The sequence below is a fragment of the Oncorhynchus mykiss genome, chromosome 11 (genome assembly GCF_013265735.2).
Source record: "Oncorhynchus mykiss isolate Arlee chromosome 11, USDA_OmykA_1.1, whole genome shotgun sequence".
Classification (NCBI taxonomy): Eukaryota; Metazoa; Chordata; class Actinopteri; order Salmoniformes; family Salmonidae; genus Oncorhynchus; species Oncorhynchus mykiss.
In genome coordinates, this window is record NC_048575.1 from 14,372,342 (window position 1) to 14,395,626 (window position 23,285).

The 23,285-nt window shown below is 43.8% G+C and overlaps 1 protein-coding gene across 3 annotated transcripts; it reads left to right on the forward strand.

The window, feature by feature from the left end:
• The first annotated feature begins 291 nt into the window (after positions 1-291).
• On the forward strand, positions 292-22,565 carry LOC110535311 (protein phosphatase 1 regulatory subunit 16A). 3 transcript variants are annotated; one of them, XM_036934947.1, is made up of 12 exons: positions 292-912; positions 6,602-7,176; positions 8,395-9,431; positions 10,428-10,498; positions 11,194-11,339; positions 11,580-11,683; positions 18,568-18,692; positions 18,966-19,091; positions 19,208-19,283; positions 20,132-20,261; positions 20,425-20,587; positions 20,730-22,565. In XM_036934947.1, exons 3-12 carry the CDS (start codon positions 9,182-9,184, stop codon positions 21,219-21,221), a joined length of 1,683 nt encoding a protein of 560 aa, XP_036790842.1. In that variant the 5' UTR covers positions 292-912; positions 6,602-7,176; positions 8,395-9,181; the 3' UTR covers positions 21,222-22,565. The 3 variants fall into 3 exon arrangements, with proteins under 3 accessions (XP_036790842.1, XP_036790841.1, XP_036790840.1); XM_036934946.1 differs by lacking the exon at positions 6,602-7,176 and having other exon boundaries at positions 8,395-8,609; positions 9,121-9,431; XM_036934945.1 differs by lacking the exon at positions 6,602-7,176.
• The last annotated feature ends 720 nt before the right edge of the window (positions 22,566-23,285 follow it).

A 23,285-nucleotide genomic window follows, 5' to 3' on the forward strand; every position in this document is an offset into this window, starting at 1 on the left:
GTGAGAGCCTTCATGCCCAAAACCCACGCAGTGTGACAAATGCAAAATATTTGGTCACGTGTATGTAGATGAGCGGGGTATCGTATGCCAGCTGAGCCACATTTTTATTTTACCTTTATTTAACTAGGCAAATCAGCGAAGAACAAATTCTTATTTACAATGACGGCCTTCCCCGGCCAAACCCTAACACGCTGGGCCAATTGTGCGGCACACTATGGGACTCCCAATTACGGCTGGTTGGGATACAGCCTGGAATCAAACCAGGGACTGTAGTGACGCCTCTAGCACTGCGATGCATTTCCTTAGACCACTGCGCCACTCGGGAAGCTTCTGTAATTGCGTTGGTGAACATGCACCCGAATTTCTGAAGTGTCCTGTTAGGGTGAAGGAGACTGAGGCGGTAAGAATATGGACTGTCCAGCATGTCCTATCCGGAGGCGGTGAGAAGAGTGGAAGAACTTTGGAAGAACTAGTGGAAGGACTTTTATTTTTTTTATTTTTTTTTTAACAGCAGAGGCATTACAAGGAATGCTGTCGATGAATGCTCCATCTTCACATGCACCCGAGCCTGTTTATGGATGGGATTTGAACTGTGACTGAAGGAGTGAGATGTTTAAAAAAAAATTGTATAGCCTCGTGTTCCCACCCCATCCCGCAATTAAATATATTTTGTTTCAATACCCGGTGCAGTAGATGGCGGCAATTGACCTACACCAATAGGTGTATTCTGCCAAACAACCTTAAAAAGAAGAAGAAGAATATGACAGCGCAGCGGTTGTTATGGAGAAGCATTTCCCCGGAGGGCTGGAGAAACATTGGAGAGCTGGCGTTGGGGACAGAAAGCAGCTGATCGGTTTCAGACGGGCTGAGAACACGAGCTCGCGCTTCTGTCAGACTGAATGAACTCCATAGGTAAGCAACATGCTTTGTTTTTCATCGCCAATACATTTGAAAGTCGACATTTGAGCTACGCAAAGCAAACTTTTACCGCGACTGAATGAGGTTAGGTAAGTGAGTTGTGTTAGCAGCCTAGCGATACCTTGGTTTCCTAATTAATTTGCATGGAAGGCATTACAAAATGGCAATGACGCACAGGTTGGCCACGGAGAGCGAGCGGTATGTTTGATGTAGCAGGTCGTTTATGATAAGCGATGTAGAAACGTTTGCCGATGACCAAATTTAATTTAGTACGTCAGCTAACCAGCTGCATAGTTTTATGTGACTGGAGGATTAGATTTAGACTTTTGGCTGAACTAGATAGCTAGCTACCTAGCTACTTACTGCGTGTAGTGTAACCTGGCACCTAGCATGCTAGTCTCTTACCTGTAGCGTGCTAATTAAATCTGCTAACATCTACACACTGTGAAACATATTATTCATAATGATTCTGCTTGCTTACTATTCAAAGTTTGTAATGTATTGGTCAGTCATCAGACATTTCCTGTTATTTTAGGAGGATAACTTGTTACATGATTGTAGACAGTTGTTAACATGTTCTATTCATGCAACAAGTTACTTAAAGCATTTTTCAGTAGGCTAGCACTGCAAGACTGTTGTTTTGCCAGGTACCAAGTAAATAAGCATAGATAGATGTATACATTTTAATGCCTTACTTTAGAATTGAAATTCAAGTCTTATTGCATTTATGTATCTTGTCCATGCGTTCTTTTCCAGGTCTGACTGTATTAAGTTTTGGTGCATTATATTTGTGTGTGTCAAGGACCAACAGGATATCAGGCCTAGAATTAATGTTATAAAATGAAAATGACAATCGCACTTTGCACCTTATGTTGGCTGTCCCTACACTTAATGTCCGTGCAGCAAACATTTATGATACTGGTCATAGTGGTTCCTATTTCCCTGGATTTGCATAAGTTAGCATTTGATTTTGTTTTCATGAAGAAAGTCTATTGAAAGAGAGGAAGCGGGTCACATTTCTTATTGTACTTTAGAGAGATCTGGCAGAGGTAGAGGTTACACCTACTGCATGAACTTGAGTAGTACACGCTGCTGCACTCACATGTGTACACTATCAAAGATTCTGGAGATTAACACAATAGTTTAGGCCACATTGCAACATGGTACACACACTGGCCTACGTAAACTTCTGCTCTGTGGCTGACTGGTTTTTGGTTGACTTTAAATCTTGCTAACTCTTTTGAAAGAGGATCTTGCCACTTTAAGGTTGTTATGTTGTCTGAACAATACAGATTTCATACAGCAAGGAGAGAGAACCATACCTAACCAAACGTCTTATCCAACCATATGATAAACAATACTAGCTCCGCTTTTCTCTGCCTATCGATGTAGACCTAACTGCTGGGGACAATGTTCAGTTTTCAGAGGAGCCATATAGCCTTCACAAATCTGGCTGTCACTTATCCATCTCTAACTACTGTATAGCCTAATGATAAGACAGTGAGACGGTTGGGCTGATAAGCCTTGAAGGAGTTCATAACTACTGCACCCTGACTTTGACATTTCCTCTTATTTTTTTGCCACCTACTGAACGAAACCCATTAACATATTGCCTTTGGGTTTGTCTCCCTCCTGCCTTCCCATTCCTCTTTACCTCCATCACTGTCTTTCCTCCACATCCTCTTGCCTTAATTTCCCTCTGCTCTCCCGTCTGTCTTCCTCCGCCTGTCTTCCCCTGTAGCCTCAGAAGGCTGAGTGATTGTGTCTAACATGGCTAAAGGTCACTCCAGTCCACAACATGACAGGACTTCTGAAGTGTCATGTGTTAGTTGCTCATTAAATCATTTTAAAGCTGGGGATGGGGGGGAGGCCTTTCGGAAAATTGACCAGGAGATTAGACAACTGGGCAGTAGTTCAGGTGGCAGGATCATTCAAGAACACCATTGATTCAGCATTGTTAGCCTATATAAAAGCCAGGGATACAATGTACATGGGGTTGGTTCTTCCTGTCCTCTGATGGGACAGGAATACTATTTAGGCCCAATCTAAATCTAGCCAACATGTATGGTCAACTACCACTACCAATTGATATGTTGCTGGATTTATCATTATCGCCTATAAGGCTGCTTTAATCAGATTTCAAACCCATTTTTAGATAAAATTTGTCTCCCTAACCAATACTTAGGCCTGTTTGTTACTAGGCCTATGTGGAACACAGGTTCACAGTAATCCCTGTTTTTGGCCTATAAAGTCCCTTTGAATACCTTACTCTATAGGCCTTACTCTATAGGCCTTACTCTGTAACTCATGTATGCACAAATGTGTAAGTCATTTGCTTTTTCTCTTGGGGACTAAACCACAGAAAACAAATATTTTTGTGTGAGTATTCATAGTGAGGGCCAGTCACTGAGGGATTTGTTCCACAGAACCACCGGCCCTCCCTGTCCAGGCTGAGTCATTGACAAGGTGGCTCATGTTAAGTTCCAAGCATTCACCGACCAAACTCAAAGTACACTGATGATACATGAAGAATGCAGATGAGCAAACTAGGCCACCCAGAAGCCTATAAGCTGGTAGTGTGTACTACTGAGGTAGAGAGGAGATTCAGCAACACATGGAGGACAATGGAATCAAATAAAAAGCTTCTTTATTTAAAAAAAGTAGAACCAACGCCTCCAGGGTTTTTTTCCACTCCTGCCGGTGATGCCCAACCTGACGCATTCCTATACTAACTTGAATACCTACTGGTTAGGGAGTGACATGTCAAACTTTCAGTAGGCCTACCTAGTGGCACCCATTTTTAAAAGGTATGATAAACTGTCATCTGCTTGCTGCCAGAATACTTTTTTTTTTTTACTATCTGGAAGTATGCCTGGTTGCATTCATGAACTGAGATACAGATACAGTGGGGCAAAAAAGTATTTAGTCAGCCACCAATTGTGCAAGTTCTCCCACTTAAAAAGATGAGGCCTGTCATTTTCATCATAGGTACACTTCAACTATGACAGACAAAATTAGAAAAAAAATCCAGAAAATCACATTATAGGATTTTGTTATGAATTTATTTGCAAATTATGGTGGAAAATAAGTATTTGGTCAATAACAAAAGTTTATCTCAATACTTTGTTATATACCCTTTGTTGGCAATGACAGAGGTCGAACGTTTTCTGTATGTCTTGACAAGGTTTTCACACACTGTTGCTGGTATTTTGGCCCATTCCTCCATGCAGATCTCCTCTAGAGCAGTGATGTTTTGGGGCTGTTGCTGGGCAACACGGACTTTCAACTCCCTCCAAAGATTTTCTATGGGGTTGAGATCTGGAGACTGGCTAGGCCACTCCAGGACCTTGAAATGCTTCTTACGAAGCCACTCCTTCGTTGCCCGGGCGGTGTGTTTGGGATCATTGTCATGCTGAAAGACCCAGCCACGTTTCATCTTCAATGCCCTTGCTGATGGAAGGAGGTTTTCACTCAAAATCTCACGATACATGGCCCCATTCATTCTTTCCTTTACACAGATCAGTCGTCCTGGTCCCTTTGCAGAAAAACAGCCCCAAAGCATGATGTTTCCACCCCCATGCTTCACAGTAGGTATGGTGTTATTTGGATGCAACTCAGCATTCTTTGTCCTCCAAACACGACGAGTTGAGTTTTTACCAAAAAGTTATATTTTGGTTTCATCTGACCATATGACATTCCCCCAATCTTCTTCTGGATCATCCAAATGCTCTCTAGCAAACTTCAGACGGGCATGGACATGTACTGGCTTAAGCAGGGGGACACGTCTGGCGCTGCAGGATTTGAGTCCCTGGCGGCGTAGTGTGTTACTGATGGTAGGCTTTGTTACTTTGGTCCCAGCTCTCTGCAGGTCATTCACTAGGTCCCCCCGTGTGGTTCTGGGATTTTTGCTCACCGTTCTTGTGATCATTTTGACCCCACGGGGTGAGATCTTGCGTGGAGCCCCAGATCGAGGGAGATTATCAGTGGTCTTGTATGTCTTCCATTTCCTAATAATTGCTCCCACAGTTGATTTCTTCAAACCAAGCTGCTTACCTATTGCAGATTCAGTCTTCCCAGCCTGGTGCAGGTCTACAATTTTGTTTCTGGTGTCCTTTGACAGCTCTTTGGTCTTGGCCATAGTGGAGTTTGGAGTGTGACTATTTGAGGTTGTGGACAGGTGTCTTTTATACTGATAACAAGTTCAAACAGGTGCCATTAATACAGGTAACGAGTGGAGGACAGAGGAGCCTCTTAAAGAAGAAGTTACAGGTCTGTGAGAGCCAGAAATCTTGCTTGTTTGTAGGTGACCAAATACATATTTTCCACCATAATTTGCAAATAAATTCATAACAAAATCCTACAATGTGATTTTCTGGATTTTTTTTTCTCTCTAATTTTGTCTGTCATAGTTGAAGTGTACCTATGATGAAAATTACAGGCCTCTCATCTTTAAGTGGGAGAACTTGCACAATTGGTGGCTGACTAAATACTTTTTTGCCCCACTGTAATGATAAGAGGTGAAGGGGTTTATCTCCATGTTGATTGACAGCATTACTGGGAGAACTGTCAGCCAAAGACCGTGAGATTAGGCAGGAAGGGGAAGTTAGCGGTTTTTTGATTTAGGCCAACATAACGTGCAAAGATGTAGACATGCAGACACATGCACTTCTGTCAGGCTCACACAGATCAGTATTCACTCTGCAATTGAACAGGCTCATGACTTTCAGCAGTACAGAGGGGCACAAAGATGGGTGATGACACGCATGCATAGAAAGTTATTAAATCCCTGGTTCACATGGTGTGTGTTCCTAGTGCGAACAGCAAACACAGTAAACCGGTTTTATGAACAAGGTTGTGGGATTGAGGACAAACACATGGACATGAAGACCAGTAGTTCTCATGTCTACATCACTGTTTTCAATGCAAAAAGTTGATTTAAAATATAGGCATACAACTGGTGTGGTGCTGTATTTTGTAAACGCTGATTGCGGTTTTATTTCGGTGGCATTGTGGTTTGTTTTTAAATTGTTTACAGTGCTTTCTTCTGCTCCTGAAGTAAAGTCCCTAAAGGGATTGTGGGGGACATGGCCTCTCTCCATTCCTCTTCCAAATCTCCTTAAGTGTCTGTAAAGGATGAGTCTTCTCTCTCTGTGTTCACTGTGGTGGGGAAGTAGGCCTTGAAGGGTTACGCTACTTAATGCTCACTGATTACAAACTGTTCTGTGGTGTGTGGACACTAGACCGCCACAGTTGACTGGTTTACCATGGTGATTTAGCCTATAGCCTGTTAGCCTATGCGTCAGCAGCTGGTTTGTGTGTGTATACGGCTGCTTAGTCAGTCTGTAGGTGCTGTTGAAGGAAGAACAAGTAGGTAGGAAGCAGTTCAGTTCTCTGGGGGGGGGAATACCAGTATGCTGTGTGTTTCATGTGCCCTGACGGGGACACTTTATTAGAGTGTGAGTGTGAGTAAACATTCTGAATCCAAGGAAATCCTTACACTGTGGTCTGGGAGCTGACAATGGCCAGGTCATCCTAAATATAGTTTGTGGCCACAGTGACAAAAGTGTCCCTAAAGCAAGTCTACTTATTATGAAGTGTCTTGCCATCTGCAGAGGAGGGTGTCAGGAACAGCTTGTCTTCATACTGCCAGATCTTTGATGTATTGTCCTCGTCCACCCCTCAGGTAGACCTCAGTTTGGAGTTGTTTCCCTGGTCCTGACAGATCTTTGATGTATTGTCCTCGTCCACCCCTCAGGTAGACCTCAGTTTGGAGTTGTTTCCCTGGTCCTGCCAGATTTTGATGTATTGTCCTCGTCCACCCCTCAGGTAGACCTCAGTTTGGAGTTGTTTCCCTGGTCCTGCCAGATCTTTTATGTATTGTCCTCGTCCACCCCTCAGGTAGGCCTCAGTTTGGAGTTGTTTCCCTGGTCCTGACAGATCTTTGATGTATTGTCCTCGTCCAGCCCTCAGGTAGGCCTCAGTTTGGAGTTGTTTCCCTGGTCCTGCCAGATCTTTGATGTATTGTCCTCATCCACCCCTCAGGTAGGCCTCAGTTTGGAGTTGTTTCCCTGGTCCTGCCAGATCTTTGATGTATTGTCCTCGTCCACCCCTCAGGTAGACCTCAGTTTGGAGTTGTTTCCCTGGTCCTGACAGATCTTTGATGTATTGTCCTCGTCCACCCCTCAGGTAGGCCTCAGTGTGGAGTTGTTTCCCTGGTCCTGCCAGATCTTTGATGTATTGTCCTCGTCCACCCCTCAGGTAGACCTCAGTTTGGAGTTGTTTCCCTGGTCCTGCCTGCTATCTCGGTCTCCCTGAGTGCGTCTAGTTGACCTTCCTCTCAGCGACTCACAGGCCAGGCTAAATAATGGATGAGGTGCCTGGAAAGAGCGGCTGGCGTGTATGGCCGGGGCGATACCAGTATCGCGATACGAGTTAGTATCGTGGCAAGGAAACAAAAAAACAAAGCTGATTTAACGTCTTTAGGAGAACAGCCCTAATATTGGAAACAAACATCATTATGTTGTCATCCAGAGTCACATGTATTTATTTTCTAAACTACAGCACAAAATGTTGCATACAGCATGTTATTAAAGGGACAATGAGTGAGGTCTGCTTCTCAACACCAGTCATCACTACACTAGCAGTCTACCATATTCACATAACACCAGTCATCAGTACACTAGCAGTCTACCATATTCACATAACACCAGTCATCAGTACACTAGCAGTCTACCATATTCACATAACACCAGTCATCACTACACTAGCAGTCTACCATATTCACATAACACCAGTCATCATTATGTTGTCATCCAGAGTCACATGTATTTATTTTCTAAACTACAGCACAATATGTTACATACAGCATGTTATTAAAGGGACAATGATTGAGGTCTGCTTCATGTTTACATTTTTGCCACTGAAAACTATTGTGATACTGGTATCATCACATCTCTACTACTTCATTAATTTAATCTGTTATACTGTGTGTGTGAAATTAGTTATGGTTTAGGTTCAGTTTCGAGGCAATTATCAACTGGGCAGGGCACCTTCAACTGTCGAGAGGAGCAGGCCCTACCAGTCGGGGCATAGCAGGGGAAAACCATTCAAAAAATGACATGTCCTCCTAATACAGAAAATATTGCGAAACAGGTGTGAGATGCTACATACCTGGATAAACAGGGAGGACAGCCAGAAGGGCCACTGTTAGCCTAGCACTTAGCACCCAAACAAGTGTCAAGTACTACAACCCAACTAATTACCACCCTACAACATCCCTCCCTGATCCGTCCTCTCACACTAACCAACCACAGAGCGTGCTGTGCTGAAGCCGAGGTGGTGCTGCGCAGGGCAGGCAGGGTGTGTCAATCATTAATGAATGGCGTCCCATCTCTGGTTTCCTCAGGCAGGGAAAGAGAGTGGGACTGGTTCAAGATTGTGTACATTACGGTAACAGTGAACTCTCTCTGTCTCCAGGTGTCAGGGGAGGGAGGTAGAATGTTATGTATTCTCAGCAGCACAATGGATCCTTGAGACGCCTTGATGCCGGACTCTTCCTGGTTTCTGAAGCACCACCTGCACTGGCCTATTACAGGACTAGAAGACTGACAAGTGATCCAATCCCATGCAGCCCCCACCTCTGACCAACCTCTGCCCTTCCATTCTCTCGTACTATTGCACTCTGAATTAAGGTTCTGTGCAGTATTAGTTCAAATGTCTTTATTTAAAAAATGTTTTTACCTCATTGATATTGTTTTTCATTTTTTTTTAAATTATTTCGTTTTTTTTTAATATACAGGGATCTGACGATACAATACTTAGGCGCCGATATGTATGGTGTTTCTCATGATTATTGTGATTTGATACTGTGATTTTTATTGGCATTTGATGTTCCAAACATATTGCTCACCACATGTCGGCTGCAGAGAGTCTAGAGAAAGCATGATAAAATGAGTTTCGATCATTCATGGAAATAAGTGCTGTGAACATGTTGGCTCATTATTTAAGAAGATGGAGAACCAGTTATAGGATGACGAGTGCTAGCTAACGCTTCCTAGCAAGAAAAATACATTACAAATCGAAAGTAGCGATTTATAATGGAACTATATCGATTTATAATCTTTTTTTTAGCGGCGATATGGATTTAAGGACTGAAATATGGTTCAAAGTAATTTTTCTTCACTTTCTACTGCTAAAATCCAGAACCAGATCAGACCAGTGAAACAGGACAACAGAGGGGGGAGGGGGTGGGCATTGGTGTGGCATGGCGGAGCACGGCGAGCTGCTCGGTGAGATGGCCACGATTGGGCGTCTGAGCGCCACGGAGCGCTTGAAGCATGCCCAGAAGCGGCGCGCCCAGCAGCTAAAAGGCTGGGCCCAGATGGACAAGGACATGGCCCGCAGCGCGGGTAAGGCCGGCCAGAAAAGCAACAAGAAGGGGCGCACGCGCAGGGTGGTCTTCCCCAACAACATCACTCTGCTGGAGGCTGCAGCCCGCAATGACCTGGAGGAGGGTGAGTCAGTCAGCACACCACTATGGGACGGTTTCAGAAACCCATTTTAAGCCTAGTCTTGGGTTAAAAAAGCATGCTCAATGGAGAATCTCTTCATTAAAAGTGCTTTTAAATCCAGGATTAGGTTTAGGATAATCCATGTCTGGGAAACGGGCCATATAGGTTTTATTCTACCAAAGGAATTCCCACTACCCCTTAGAAAAGCCTGTAGTTAACACTCACTGTTGTTTTTCATGGCTGCTGTTCTTCAAAGTAACATGAATAGTGGCAGGGCAGTTGCACAGCACGACCGCTCTATAAACACAAGTTACACAAGAAATCATTCATGCATATTGTACGTGAGACGCATCATACTTTTAGGCTTATCAGAACGGGCGTTTGGTTTCAATGGTGCTATTGTTAGCACACCTGATTATGGCTAATTATAGCGGAAACTTTTGATTGCATTGCAAGAGCAGAGGTTATCTGAAATGTATACAACAGGTGGGTCAAATCCTGCATTCTGATTGGTTAAAACCACATTCCAGACAATTTCTATTTGACAAGTTACCAGCGCCTAAAGCTATGACTCTGTAACACATTAGTGTTCCATTTCACTGTGAAATCCACTGTCTCATCAGCCCAGCCAGAGACAGACAATTCCTAAAAGTTGATCTCCACTGTAAAACTCATCTAGACATTATTTCCTATTTTTTTAAGACATGTATATTGTGTGGATTGTTTATTGTTAGATGTTACTGCACTGTTGGCGCTAGGAGCACAAGCATTTCCCTACACCCGCAATAACATCTGCTAAATATGTGTATGCGACCAATACAATTTGATTTGAAGACTAGTATTTGGTTTCCAACAGCAGAGATTTGCATAAACCTTGCTGTCTCTCGACTTGGTCCAATATCCTCCAAACACCGGCTTCTCGGGCAATATCACTTAACTAAGATTCATAGTGTGACTTACTGGAGTTCTAGTGAATAATGGCCATGTGTTTCTCTGCAGTGAGGGAGCTGCTGAACGGTGGAGTCAGTCCAGATCTGTACAACGAGGACGGACTCACTGCCCTTCACCAGGTACACATGCGCTCGCGCACACACAGTCCGACGTCTGCCCGCTTGGTCACCCTGTGTGTGTTTTTTATGTTTAGTGTGGTTCTCAACACTGTAAGTACTGTCTGTCTGTGGGGTGTCGATCTAAAAATCACAGTTTATGTAAACACTGTAGAATGTTTTCACACTGCTTCTAGAGCTAGACATATAACTGCTGCTCTGCTTTGGGCTGGCTCTTACATTCCTAGACTGTTGGGAAGGATAGATTGTGACCCCCCCCCCCACCCCCTTCAAAGCTCTACTGTGATGTTTGGAAACGTCTACCAACAAGAAAAGACACTGCTCTCCTTAGAAGTAAAACACACACCCTACATGTACATGTTAGCCCCCCCCCCCCCCCCCCCCCCCCACACACACACACACTGTAAATGTGTAAGAGTGGCACTAGAGAGCACAGTGCTCTCTTTATAGTCATGAAGTATTTCTCCCCTCCAGAAAAAATGTAATGTGTTTACTTAGTAAAAGGCTGGAGGCCTGGACCTGTGCAAATTCAGTTTACTCTGCAGTTGACTGTAAACCCGTGTGTGTGTTATGCCTGTTGTGTGTGTGTGTGTGTTATGCCCGTTGTGTGTGTGTGTGTTATGCCCGTTGTGTGTGTGTGTGTTATGCCCGTTGTGTGTGTGATGCCCGTTGTGTGTCTGTCTGCGTTCCCCCTGCAGTGCTGCATTGATGACTTTGTGGAGCTGGTACAGTGTCTGTTGGATGCCGGGGCCAGTGTGAACGCCTGTGACAGTGAGCTGTGGACGCCACTTCACGCTGCTGCCACCTGTGGACACACAGACCTGGTGCAGCTCCTCGTGCAGTCGTGAGTCACATAAACACCTCAACACGACACACTAATCTACACAGTTACAATGTACTGTGCAGAATGCGGAGGGCTTTAAAATGTACAAATAGTTTTGACCCATTCCTCTGGGTGAAGTTCAACAACTTCTTCCCTTTCTTCAGACACTATTGTAGAGTTCAGACATCCTTATCATTTCCAAGTAGGCTGTGATAACGATGTGTGTGCTTCTGGTGTAACGTTCTCCTTGTCTGTGTGTAGTGGAGCAGAGCTGCTGGCTGTCAACGCTGATGGCAACATGCCCTATGACCTTTGTGAGGACGAGGCCACTCTGGAGCTGCTAGAGATGGTCATGGCAGAGCAGGGTCAGTAGGGAGACTAAAAACCAACCTGATTTTTCTCCCCAGACTCATCCTCTCTTTACATTTCTAACCATACACTCACCCTCTCACCATGGCTACAGCCCTTAGCCACAACCCTGTAACCATAGCTACAGTTGAAGTTGGACATTTACATACACCTTAACCAAATACATTAAAACTTAGTTTTTTCACAATTTCTGACATTTAATCCTAGTAAAAATTCCATGTCTTAGGCCAGTTAGGATCTCCATTTATTTCAGCTTGAGTATTTGGTAGCATTGCCTTTAAAAAAAAAAGTATTTATTTTTTTAACAGTATTTTTATTGGAATTTTACCATTTTCACCCATATTAAGAGATACAACAACAGAGACAAAGCACACAGAAAGCTTCTCTCACCCCATCACCATCATTGCGTCTCTCAATACATACATTTTAAACAAACTTACAAACAGAAATTAAACAAAAAAGCTCAGTTTAAACCAAGAGGTTAGGTTCCACACATGGAACGTACAGTGTAGTTCTGAAATACATACATCCCCGTCATTCTACGAGAATCCTTGCAGCATAATAGCTGATACCTCAGGTTCTAGGTAATTTAGATAAGGTTCCCATACTTTGTAGAACTGGTCTGTTTTAGAATGCAATGTACATGTCAGATATTCCAGAGGCACCCATTCAAATAGTATCTTATGCCAATATTTAATAGAAGGAAACTTATCACTAATCCACTGTAAAAGGATGTTTTTCCTCGCTGCGAAGGTAAGGATGTTGTAAAGCCTCCTTTTACCCACAGAAGTAACCTGCCTACTAGGGAGACCTAACAGTAAAGAAACTGGGTCCAATTCTAGATCAACCCCTAGGATCTTTTCAATTTCTTGCAGAACACCAGACCAGTATCTTTGTATTTTGGTACATGACCATAAACAATGTGTTAGGGTGCCTGTATCAGTTTTGCATTTAAGACACTGAGGGGAAGAGGAGGTGGGGCTAAAAGCATGTCTGCGATTTGGGGATATGCAATCTGTGTATTATTCTTAATTGGATTGCTCTAGTACGATTACATATAGATATTGTTTTTGCATATCTCCAAATGTCCTCCCACATCTCTTCGTCAATAGTAACAGACAATTCTTTCTCCCACATTTGTTTCACCCTCTGTGTGTTGACAGCAGAAAGGGACCTTAAAGTATCATAAAACAGACTTACAGACATTTTCCTTTGTGGGAAAAAAAAGCATTCTTTCAATGACAGACACATCAGGGTTACCAATTAAGGTGGTGCTCTTCAGGATATAATGTCTTACTTGTAGGAAGCGGAAAAAGTCCTGCTTTGGGAGTCGATATTTCTCGACCATCTGCTCAAATGACAACAAAATCTTATCAACAAATAAGTCATTTAGCCTGCGTATGCCCTTATTAAGCCAAGAGTTAAAGCCGGCATCCAGCAATCCTGGACTGAAATCTGGATTGTTAAGAATTGGGGTAAGAGCAGAGGTTAGTTTGGACCTTCCCAGGAAGCGTTGAACTGACCTCCATACTTTGAGTGTGTTAAGTGTAACGGGATTATTGCAGTGATCTTCTACAGACTTGAAACTTCTGAAAAATAAAAGATCCTGTAAGGGGTATTTTGAAAGAGAAGTCTCAATGTCTAACCAAATAGAGGAGTCATCATTTGTGATCCAGTCAGAAATATAACAAAGGTGGGCACACCATTGATAGAACCTGATATTGGGCAGGTCCAAGCCGCCCATAGAACTTGGCAGCTGCAATATTGCCATCTTAAGTCTTGGTTTGCGTTTACTCCATATAAAGGAACTTAGCCATCCATTTACATCCTTTATTACCTTATTGGAGAGTAATACTGGGATCATTTGGATTGGGTAAAGTAGTCTAGGTAAAATGTTAATTTTCAAGAGGGATATTCTACCCAACCAAGAAATTGGGAGAGAGTTCCAGCGCTCCAGATCCTGTCTTATTGTATCAAACAAGGGAACAAAATTGGCTTTGTACATTTGCTGGAATTTAGGAGTTACAAATATACCCAGATACATGAAACCTGAGGGAGACCATTTAAAAGGGAAGGGGGGAGAAGTATTAGGTACAGAGTGCAGGCTACCAAGTGGCATAGCCTCTGACTTAGTTAGGTTAATCTTGTAGCCTGAGAATTCGCTGAATAAATTCAATAATATTAATAAGAGCTGTAATTGAAGTCTCGGGACTAGAGATGAATATCAGGACATCATCAGCATACAAGCTTATTTTATGGTGAACATCACCAATGAGCAGCCCCTGTATAGCAGGCGTTATCCTGATGGCCTCAGCCAGTGGTTCCATAACGAGTGCAAAGAGGAGGGGGGATAAAGGACAGCCCTGTCTGGTACCTCTGTGTATAGAGAAGTTATTTGACCGTAGCCCATTACTAAGGACAGCAGCCTGAGGATCATCATATAAAACTTTCACCCATTTTATAAAGTTGTCGCCCAGACCAAATTTATTTAGAGCAAATAATAGGTAAGACCACTCCACACGATCAAATGCTTTCTCAGCATCTAGGGAGAGCACCAGACCATCCACAGCACTTTGTTGGTAAGCTTGAATTACATTAAGAAGCCGCCTGACATTGTTGCATGACTTACGGCCCTTAATGAAGCCAGTTTGGTCTCCTTTTACAATTAATGGCAGTGAGTCCTCTAATCTTGTGGCTAGAATTTTAGAAAGCAATTTTCTATCCACATTCAGAAGGGAAATTGGTCTGTACGAGGAACAAGACTCTGGACATTTTCCCTTTTTGAGAATAAGTGAAATGTTGGCTTCTCTCAGCGTTTGAGGGAGTTGGTCATTTGAAAATGAGTGATTAAACATATCACGCAATGGCTCAAGGATCAGGCCATGGAACTCTTTATAGAACTCACTACAAAACCCGTCTGGTCCTGGGGCCTTACCATTTTGCAGATTCTTAATTGCGAACATTATCTCTTCCTTGGTAATAGGGGCATTAAGGAGGGACCGCTGCTCTTCGGAGATAGTAGGGAGCTCAATCTTACAAAAGAAGTTCTCCATTAATTTGGGTGCATCATTTGGCAGTTCTGAGGCATAAAGATTTGTATAACATTTCTTAAATGAGTCACTTATCAATTTATTTTCATATAAATGATTACCATCAGAGTCAGTAATAGTAGCAATTGACTGAGAGTCAGCTCTCTTTTTAGCTAGGTATGCCAAGTACTTTCCTGGCTTATCGCCATGTTCATATAGCTTTTGCCTCACAAATCTCATTTTCTTTTCAGCGTCCTGTGTTAGGAGAGAGTCTAACGCTGATCTAATGACTGATATTTCCTTTAATAGGGCAGGAGTGGGCGTTTTAATGTAGTCCTTCTCTTTAGTTCCTAATTCACCCTCTAACATTTTTTGCTTTTCACGCTTTTTCCATCTCTTAGTAGCTGTGTATGACATAATCAGACCCCTGGCATACGCTTTACAGGTTTCCCAAAGGAGCGAGGGGTTATCTGTTGATTGAGAGTTAATAGAGAAAAATGCTTTAAACTCTAATGAAATATGTGAATGTATGGTCTTTAAAAATGGTTGTGTTCAACCTCCAATGTCTTGACCGATTGAATGCCCCGTTGAGTTTTATGTCCAGGATCACCTCAGCATGATCAGATATGACTATGCTTCCTATCCTAGCGGATAGAACAGACTGCAGAGACGTCCTGGGCACAAAAAAATAATCTATTCTAGTCTGACATCCATGAGGTGCAGAGAAAAAAGTGAACTCTGTTGGAGGGATGAAAAGCTCTCCAGACATCCGCATACCCCAGATCATCACAAATAGCTTTAAGTAACTTAGCTTGAGGAGAGAGTGAAGCTATACCGCTGGGGAACCTATCAATAAGGGGGTTCAACAAGCAGTTAAAATCTCCTCCAACCACTGCAGTGTCCGAGTTTAATTCTGAAAAGTCTAGAAAAACCTTAGTGAGGAAATCAGAGGGGTGAGCAGGGGGGGAAGTAAATATTCATTATAGAAATGTTATGCCCTTGTAAAGTACCATTAATTATAACAAAGCGACCAAATGTATCTTTCACACAATTCAAGACCTTAAGTGGTAAGTTATTTTTCACCAGAATTGCTACCCCTCTACTTCTGGATGTAAATGATGAGAAAAACACTTGACCAAACCCCCCTTGTTGTAATTTCAGGTGCTCCTTATCATCCAAATGAGTTTCTTGCAACAGGGCAATATCAATATTTTCTTTTTTCAAAAAAGATAGTACCTTCTTCCTCTTAATGGGGTTATGGCTCCCTCTAATGTTCCATGTACATACACGCTGTCCGTTACCTGCCATTGTATCTTGACCATTCAATATCCAGACTGGATCCCACTGTAAAAGTGGGGTGGTACCTTTTTCCATGTGTTGAACTCTCTTCCATCTCACTGAGCATAAACAAACGATATGAACCCTGAACTCGAACTATACTAAACCCAAAAATTAAACATGTAAAGATCCAAAAGGGGGTTTTCCCACTAGCTAACATGCAGGGGATTTCAACTCTCCAATGTAGACTCTTAAGTCTGCATCGCCGCTCCATAGCCTCATCCTTTATATATATGGAAAAGAAAATCAATAGGAGAATATTGAGGCTCTTCCACCTAAAACCAAACCTGGGCACCAATATGGATTCACACATATCTCAGCCTGAGCTATAGCGGCTATTACTTTAGCAAGAAAAATAATAAAGATACGAATATTACTGAGCCGAAGTACGTGAGGACTCACGTCACTGTTTCATGATCAGATTGAACCAAAAATAAACAAAGTTATCCAATGCTGCTGAGGTGCAGCTTAAAAGTTATTTACCCGAGAGAGTCAATAAACGCAGCAGCCTCTTCAGGTGTGTAGAGCTTTTTAGGTGATCCGTTGACCATAATCTTCAATGTGGCCGGGTACAACAGTGCGTAGTCCATCTTCATTCTCCTGAGTCGAGCCTTCGCCTCATCAAACGCTTTGCGTCTTCGTACAACCGCCGTGGAATAATCATTGAAGAATGAAACCTTAGGACTTTTACGTTGACTACCATCAGAGCCGATGTTTCTAGCCGCATCCATGACGCGCTGCTTGTCGGTGAAGTTGTGGAACTTTATAACCACCGGCCGTGGGCGCTGATTGGGACCGGGTATCGGTGCTTGAGAGCGATGGGCTCTGTCCAGCTTCACACGGCCAGCCTTAGTGTCCATTTGTAGGTAGCCAGGGATCCATTCCTCAAAGAATTTTACTGAACGTGTCCCTTCAGAATTTTCCGGGAGTCCCACAACACGAATATTGCATCTGCGTCCTCGATTATCCAAGTCGTCAATGTGCTCCGCCATTTCGCGCACCTGTTTCTCAAGTGCTTTTAGCTTAGCGTCCATAGATGTAGTTGAAGTTTCCATGCATCAATTCTTCCTTCCGCCTCAACAACACGTTCCACAACCCTCTGTAGTTCAGCTGAATGGCCTGCTATTGCTTCCAAGACCGTTCTTATCTTAGCATCGATCACTTTAGTAATGTTATCAGTCATCTTTTGAATCACCAGGTCCATTGTGCCTGTATCCGCAATGGTGCTAGCCTCGCTAACGTTAGCTAGCTCCTCATGCACATCCACAGGGGTGGGGGTTTTGGTCGACTTCTTAGTAGTTCTGTTGGGCATGTTGTCGGAGATTTTTGCGAAAAAGTCGTCAAGACTCATTATATGGTAACTTATTTAGCCAATTCTACCACTTTTTCAAGTTAGGAGATTAATGTAAAAATATAAATTTACGAATGCCACGAGAGCTCGCTGAAACACCGTGTTCTCTCTACGGCGCCATTTTCATCCCCCCGCCTTTAAATTGTTTAACTTGGGTCAAACATTTTGGGTAGCCTTCCACAAGTTTCCCACAATAAGTTGGGTAAATTTTGGCCCATTCCTCCTGACAGAGCTGGTCAGTTTGTAGGCCTCCTTGCTCGCACATGCTTTTTTCAGTTCTGCCCACACATTTTCTATAGGATTGAGGTCAGGGCTTTGTGATGGCCCCTCCCAAAACCTTGACTCTGTTGTCCTTAAGCCATTTTGCCACAACTTTGGAAATATGCTTGGGGGTCATTGTCCATTTGGAAGACCCATTTGCGACCAAGCTTTAACTTCCTTACTCATGTCTTGAGATGTTGCTTCAATATATCCACATAATTTTCCAACCTCATGATGCCATCTATTTTGTGAAGTGCAGCAGCCTTTGGCTTGCAAGCCTCCCCGTTTGTACAGATGGACGTGGTACCTTTATGCGTTTGGAAATTGCTCCCAAGGATGAACCAGACTTGTGGAGGTCTACAATTATTTTTTCTGAGGTCTTGGCTGATTTTCTTTAGATTTTTCCATGATGTCAAGCAAAGAGGCATGTAGTTTGAAGGTAGGCCTTGAAATACATCCACAGGTACACCAATTAACTCAAATGATGTCAATTAGCCTATCAGAAGCTTCTTAAGCCATGACATAATTTTCTTGAATTTCCCAAGCTGTTTAAAAGCACAGTCAACTTAGTGTATGTAAACTTCTGACTCACTGGAATTGTGATACAGTGAATAATAAGAGAAACTATCTGTCTATAAACAATTGCTGTAAAAATTAGTTGTCATGTACAAAGTAGATGTCCTAACCAACTTGCCAAAACTATAGTTTGTTAACAAGACATTTGTGGAGTGGTTGAAAAATTTTAGTGACTCCAACCTAAGTGTATGTAAACTTCCGACTTCAACTGTACCTGGAAGTTGCAATCCCCTCTACGAGCCTTACTTAAACCCAGTCCATGTCAAATCAACAATGTTCTGTGTGGAAGTGTGGAAGAACTCTGACTTGCTGTGTGTCTGTGCAGGTATAACCCAGGACCGTATAAACCGGTGTCGTGGGGCTAAGGAGATGAATATGCTCACAGATATTCGAGTGCTGGTTCAGAATGGAGCGGACCTGAACGCTCAGGATGACAACGGGGCCACGCTAGTGAGACACTCACATTCAAATAGATGTTTTTTAATTTTTGTATTCTTCCCCTCTAATCAGGGACTGATTTTAGATTTGGGCACCAGGTGGGTACAATTCATTATCAGGTAGAACAGAAAACCAGCGGTACTCTGAACCTCATGGTTTTGGATTTGAATACCCCTGCTGTAACCCTGAAAACATACCTGGCTGGGGAGATTTTCTAGTCTTGTATTATGATCATATCTTCACTTCACCACTGGGATGAAAGGTTGACTAACAATTCCCCTCCAGCTGCACATAGCGGCGGCTAACGGCTACTTGTTGGTGGGGGAGCTGCTACTGGAGCACCGGGCCAAGGTGGAGCAGAAGGACACGGACGGCTGGACACCACTCCACGCCGCCTCCTGCTGGGGACAGGTCAGTATTGTAGCACTCTGAGAACAGGCTAGAACGAAGCCCCTTTTCTCAACGGTCATGTTATACTAAATGGCTGGCTCACTGACCTGAACGTACTGGCGTGTCTGTTTCCCTAGATTCTGATGGTGGAGCAGCTGGTGGCTCATGGGGCCAGTCTCAACACCAAGTCTGTCCTGGAAGAGACGCCGCTGGGTAACAACATCACATGTTTACATTCAAGTCTTTTAGCAGACGCTCTTAACCAGAGAGACTTCAGATAGCTAGGTGGGACAACCACATATCACAGGCAGAGAAAGTACACCTTTCCTCAATAACGTAGCTGTCAGTAGTCAGAGCTAGAAGTGGGGGTCAAGTGCTGGTAATTTAGATGATTTTATTTTTTACATCCTGTAGTTAGACTGTGGGGATGTGATGGGCAATGACACAGAACTCTTGTATAGGTTGACTTATTACCTGTTATCTTGATAGATAATAGTCCTCAAATCAAATGTTATTGGTCACATACACGTTTAGCAGATGTTATTGTTGGTGTAGCGAAATGCTTGTCAATGTCAGAGAGGCAGACTAAGATACAGTAGATGACCAAGATGGCACACACAGCATCACCATGTATCAACATGTAAGCCTGAATGGGGAAGGATTCGACAGAAATGTCTTCTGCATTTACCCCTCTGAATCAGAGGGGTGCGGGGAGCTGCCTTAATGGATGTCATCGGTGCCCAGGGAGCAGTTGTTGTTGGGGTTAACTGTATGGGGATGACATGTCCTGACTCCGTTGTGTTTTCTGTCTGTGGTAGATGTGTGTGCTGACGAGGAGGTGGGGGTTAACTGTATGGGGAGGACATGTCCTGACTCCGTTGTGTTTTCTGTCTGTGGTAGATGTGTGTGCTGATGAGGTGGGGGTTAACTGTATGGGGAGGACATGTCCTGACTCCGTTGTGTTTTCTGTCTGTGGTAGATGTGTGTGCTGACGAGGAGGTGGGGGTTAACTGTATGGGGAGGACATGTCCTGATTCCGTTGTGTTTTCTGTCTGTGGTAGATGTGTGTGCTGACGAGGAGGTGAGAGTCAAGCTGATGGAGCTGAAGCACAAACACGACGCAATCATGAAGAGTCATGACCGACACAAGGGCACCTTGCAGAGACGAGCCTCCAGCACTGGCAGCAGAGGGTGAGTGGGGAGGGGGGGTTGAACAATAGAGAGGATTAGTTCAAGGTTTAAAGATGGAAGGTTATGAGCAGATGAGGGTTTTGTTAAGACACAGGCAAAGCCTCAGCCTCTTGTCAGTTTGTAGCTGTGTCTACAGTGTCTCTGTCGCCCCCTGTATGAGCAGTAAGGTGGTGCGGCGTGTGAGCGTCAACGAGCGTTCCAGCCTGTACCGGCGGGAGCACCACAAGGAGGCCATGGTGTGGCAGGAGAGAGGCCGGCAGGCCGAGCCGCAGGACGACGACGAGGACAGACAGACGGACAACGAGCTCCACCATCACGTTGCCATGGTGAGTTGTACTGTTACTTCTGTCATAGCAACAACACCAGGACAAACTGCTACCATGTTCAGTCGACATTGAGAATAGAGGATATGATTCAGAGTTGATAGGTGATTGTGTCATATTAACTCTGTTGCTCTGGCTTTCTCAGGCTGCAGGTACCATGTCGAGGCTGGAGAATGAGGAGGGAGCGGAGAGGAAGTCTAGTCTGGGGAACGGTGGGACGCCCCTTGCCCTCTCGGCGTCTGTCCCAGGGGAGCAGTGGAGTAGAGGTCGGATGGACCGTAGTGCCTCCTACCAGCTGAGCCCTGCCTCAGGGTCTGGGGAGGAAAGGGACAACATGACCCTGGAGAAATCCCACCAGACTCTAGCTGACCTGAAACGCCAGCGGGCTGCGGCCAAGCTCAACAAGTACCCCGCCCCACCTCTACTCCCTCCCTCAGAGGAGGAGCCTCCCTCTCCCACCCCTCTGCAGGAGGTGACCCCCTCCCGAGCCGCCCAGGAGACCCCCAGCACAGAGGTGGCCTTTCCCAGCGCTGTGTACTTCACTCCAGCCAGTGGGGACCCGCCCCTGCTCAAACTACGAGCCCCAGAGGAGGACACGTCCAACAACACCAAGGAGCCCTGCTGTGGAATCATGTAGAGACACACAAACACTCCCAAGCCACAATGTAGAGACACACAAACACTCCCAAGCCACAATGTAGAGACACACAAACACTCCCAAGCACCCACTGCCTGACTGGAAATCAGGGGATGTGTAACACTCCTATGTGGCAAACCGATTTCAAGTCAAAACACTACGGTGACCACCAGATATACTTTTAAGGATTCATTGCAGTTTGATTCATTCTAAGCATATTATTTGGTTCCGTCAATGATATGCCGTTGAATGTTTGGTCTTAACTCCATTTTAGTAAATGTAGTAGTACATTTTATCTTCTTGCACAGATTTATTTTAAACCCTCCTTCCTGAGAAATGTCAAACATTTAATATATGAGCACTTAACGTAATGTTCCTCATTGTTCCTCTGAGGGTGTGGCCAGAGGGGTCTATTTGGATCTCAGGAGACCTTATGTGGCCACCTGGTGGCTTTTTAGGCTGTGTGTAGAGACCTACAGATTCCAGTATTACTCTTGCAATAGCACTGAGTACTTTCCTCTTAAGTCCCTTTTTTCATGTGTGTTTGGGGCAGTTCAATAAGAGTTCTCACACAGGATGTATCAAGCACATACTATATGAATTGGTCATCTGACTTCAGTGAGTAAGCTGTGTGTGTGTATTCAAAGCAGAAAAGGGGCAAGAGCAGAATGAACCAAACCTGATTATTATGCTTTTTTTCAAGCTGATAATCGGACCAATGAATGATTTTTCCTACTTATGATTGACTGAACATGATTTGAGATGTGCACTGTAACTTGATGTGCACTGTAACTTGATGTGCACTGTAACTTGATGTGCACTGTAACTTGATGTGCACTTTTTGATTGAAGGGAAGCACGGATTATGATCGAGAGTGAGGCGATTTCCTAAAGTGATTGATACAAAAGGGTACATGATAGCATTTATTGATCTGACAGTGCAACCTGAAAGTATTCAGACCCCTTGACTTTTTTCCTAATTTTGTTTCATTACAGCCTTATTCTAGTTTTTTTCCCCCCCTCAATCTACACACAATACCCCATAATGACAAAGCAAATGTATTACAAATTAAAAAAACAGAAATCACTTTTACATAAGTATTCAGACCCTTTACTCTGTACTTTTTTGAAGCACCTTTGGCAGTGATTACAGCTTCGAGTCTTGGGTATGATGCTACAATGTCATGCTTCAACATAAGGATGGTATTTGCCAGGTGTTGAGCAGTGCCTGGTTTCCTCCAGACGTGACGCTTGGCATTCAGGCCAAAAGTTCAATCTTGTTTTCATCAGACCAGAAAATGTTGTTTCTCATGGTCTGAGTCCTTTAGGTGCCTTTTGGCAAACTCCAAGCGGCCTGTCATGTGCCCTTTACTAAGGATTGGCTTCCGTCTGGCCACTCTACCATAAAGGCCAGATTGGCGGAGTGCTGCAGAGCTGGTTGTCCTTCTGGAAGGTTCTCCCATCTCCATAGAGGAACTATGGAGCTCAGTCAGAGTGATCATCAGGTTCTTGGTCACCTCTTTGACCAAGGCCCGTCTCCCCTTGATTGCTCAGTTTGGCAGGGCGGCCAGCACTAGGAAGAGTGTTGGTGGTTCCAAACTTCTTCCATTTAAGAGTGATTGAGCCCACTTCTTGGGGACCTTCAACGCTGTGGAAATGTTTTTGTACCCTTCCCAGATTTGTGCCTTGACACAATCCTGTCTACTGACAATTCATTTGACATCATGGCTTGATTTTTGCTCTGACATGCACTGTCAACTGTGGGACCTTAGACAGCTGTGTGTGCTTTTCCAAGTCATGTCCAATTAATTGAATTTACCACGGGTAAATTTGAAAAACCTGTTTTCGCTTTGTCATTATGGGGTATTGTGTGTAGATTGATGAGGGACAATGTTTACATAAGGCTGTAACAAAATATACAAAGTTAAGGGGTCTGAATTCTTTCCGAATTCACTGTTTGTTTTCCAGACACACCAGTCTGTCTGACGGTACAGAATTGGGATTGTTTTTGAGAACTTTATTTTTCTTGTTGGTTTGAATTTGTATCCCATTTAAGTGTAGACAA

Excerpts from the sequence above, each read along its gene's own strand:
- LOC110535311 (XM_036934947.1), top strand. The coding sequence starts at position 9,182 with ATGGCGGAGCACGGCGAGCTGCTCGGTGAGATGGCCACGATTGGGCGT. Across the intron at positions 11,340-11,579 it reads GTGCAGCTCCTCGTGCAGTC|TGGAGCAGAGCTGCTGGCTG; the intron begins GTGAGTCACATA and ends GTCTGTGTGTAG. Across the intron at positions 18,693-18,965 it reads ATGACAACGGGGCCACGCTA|CTGCACATAGCGGCGGCTAA; the intron begins GTGAGACACTCA and ends ATTCCCCTCCAG.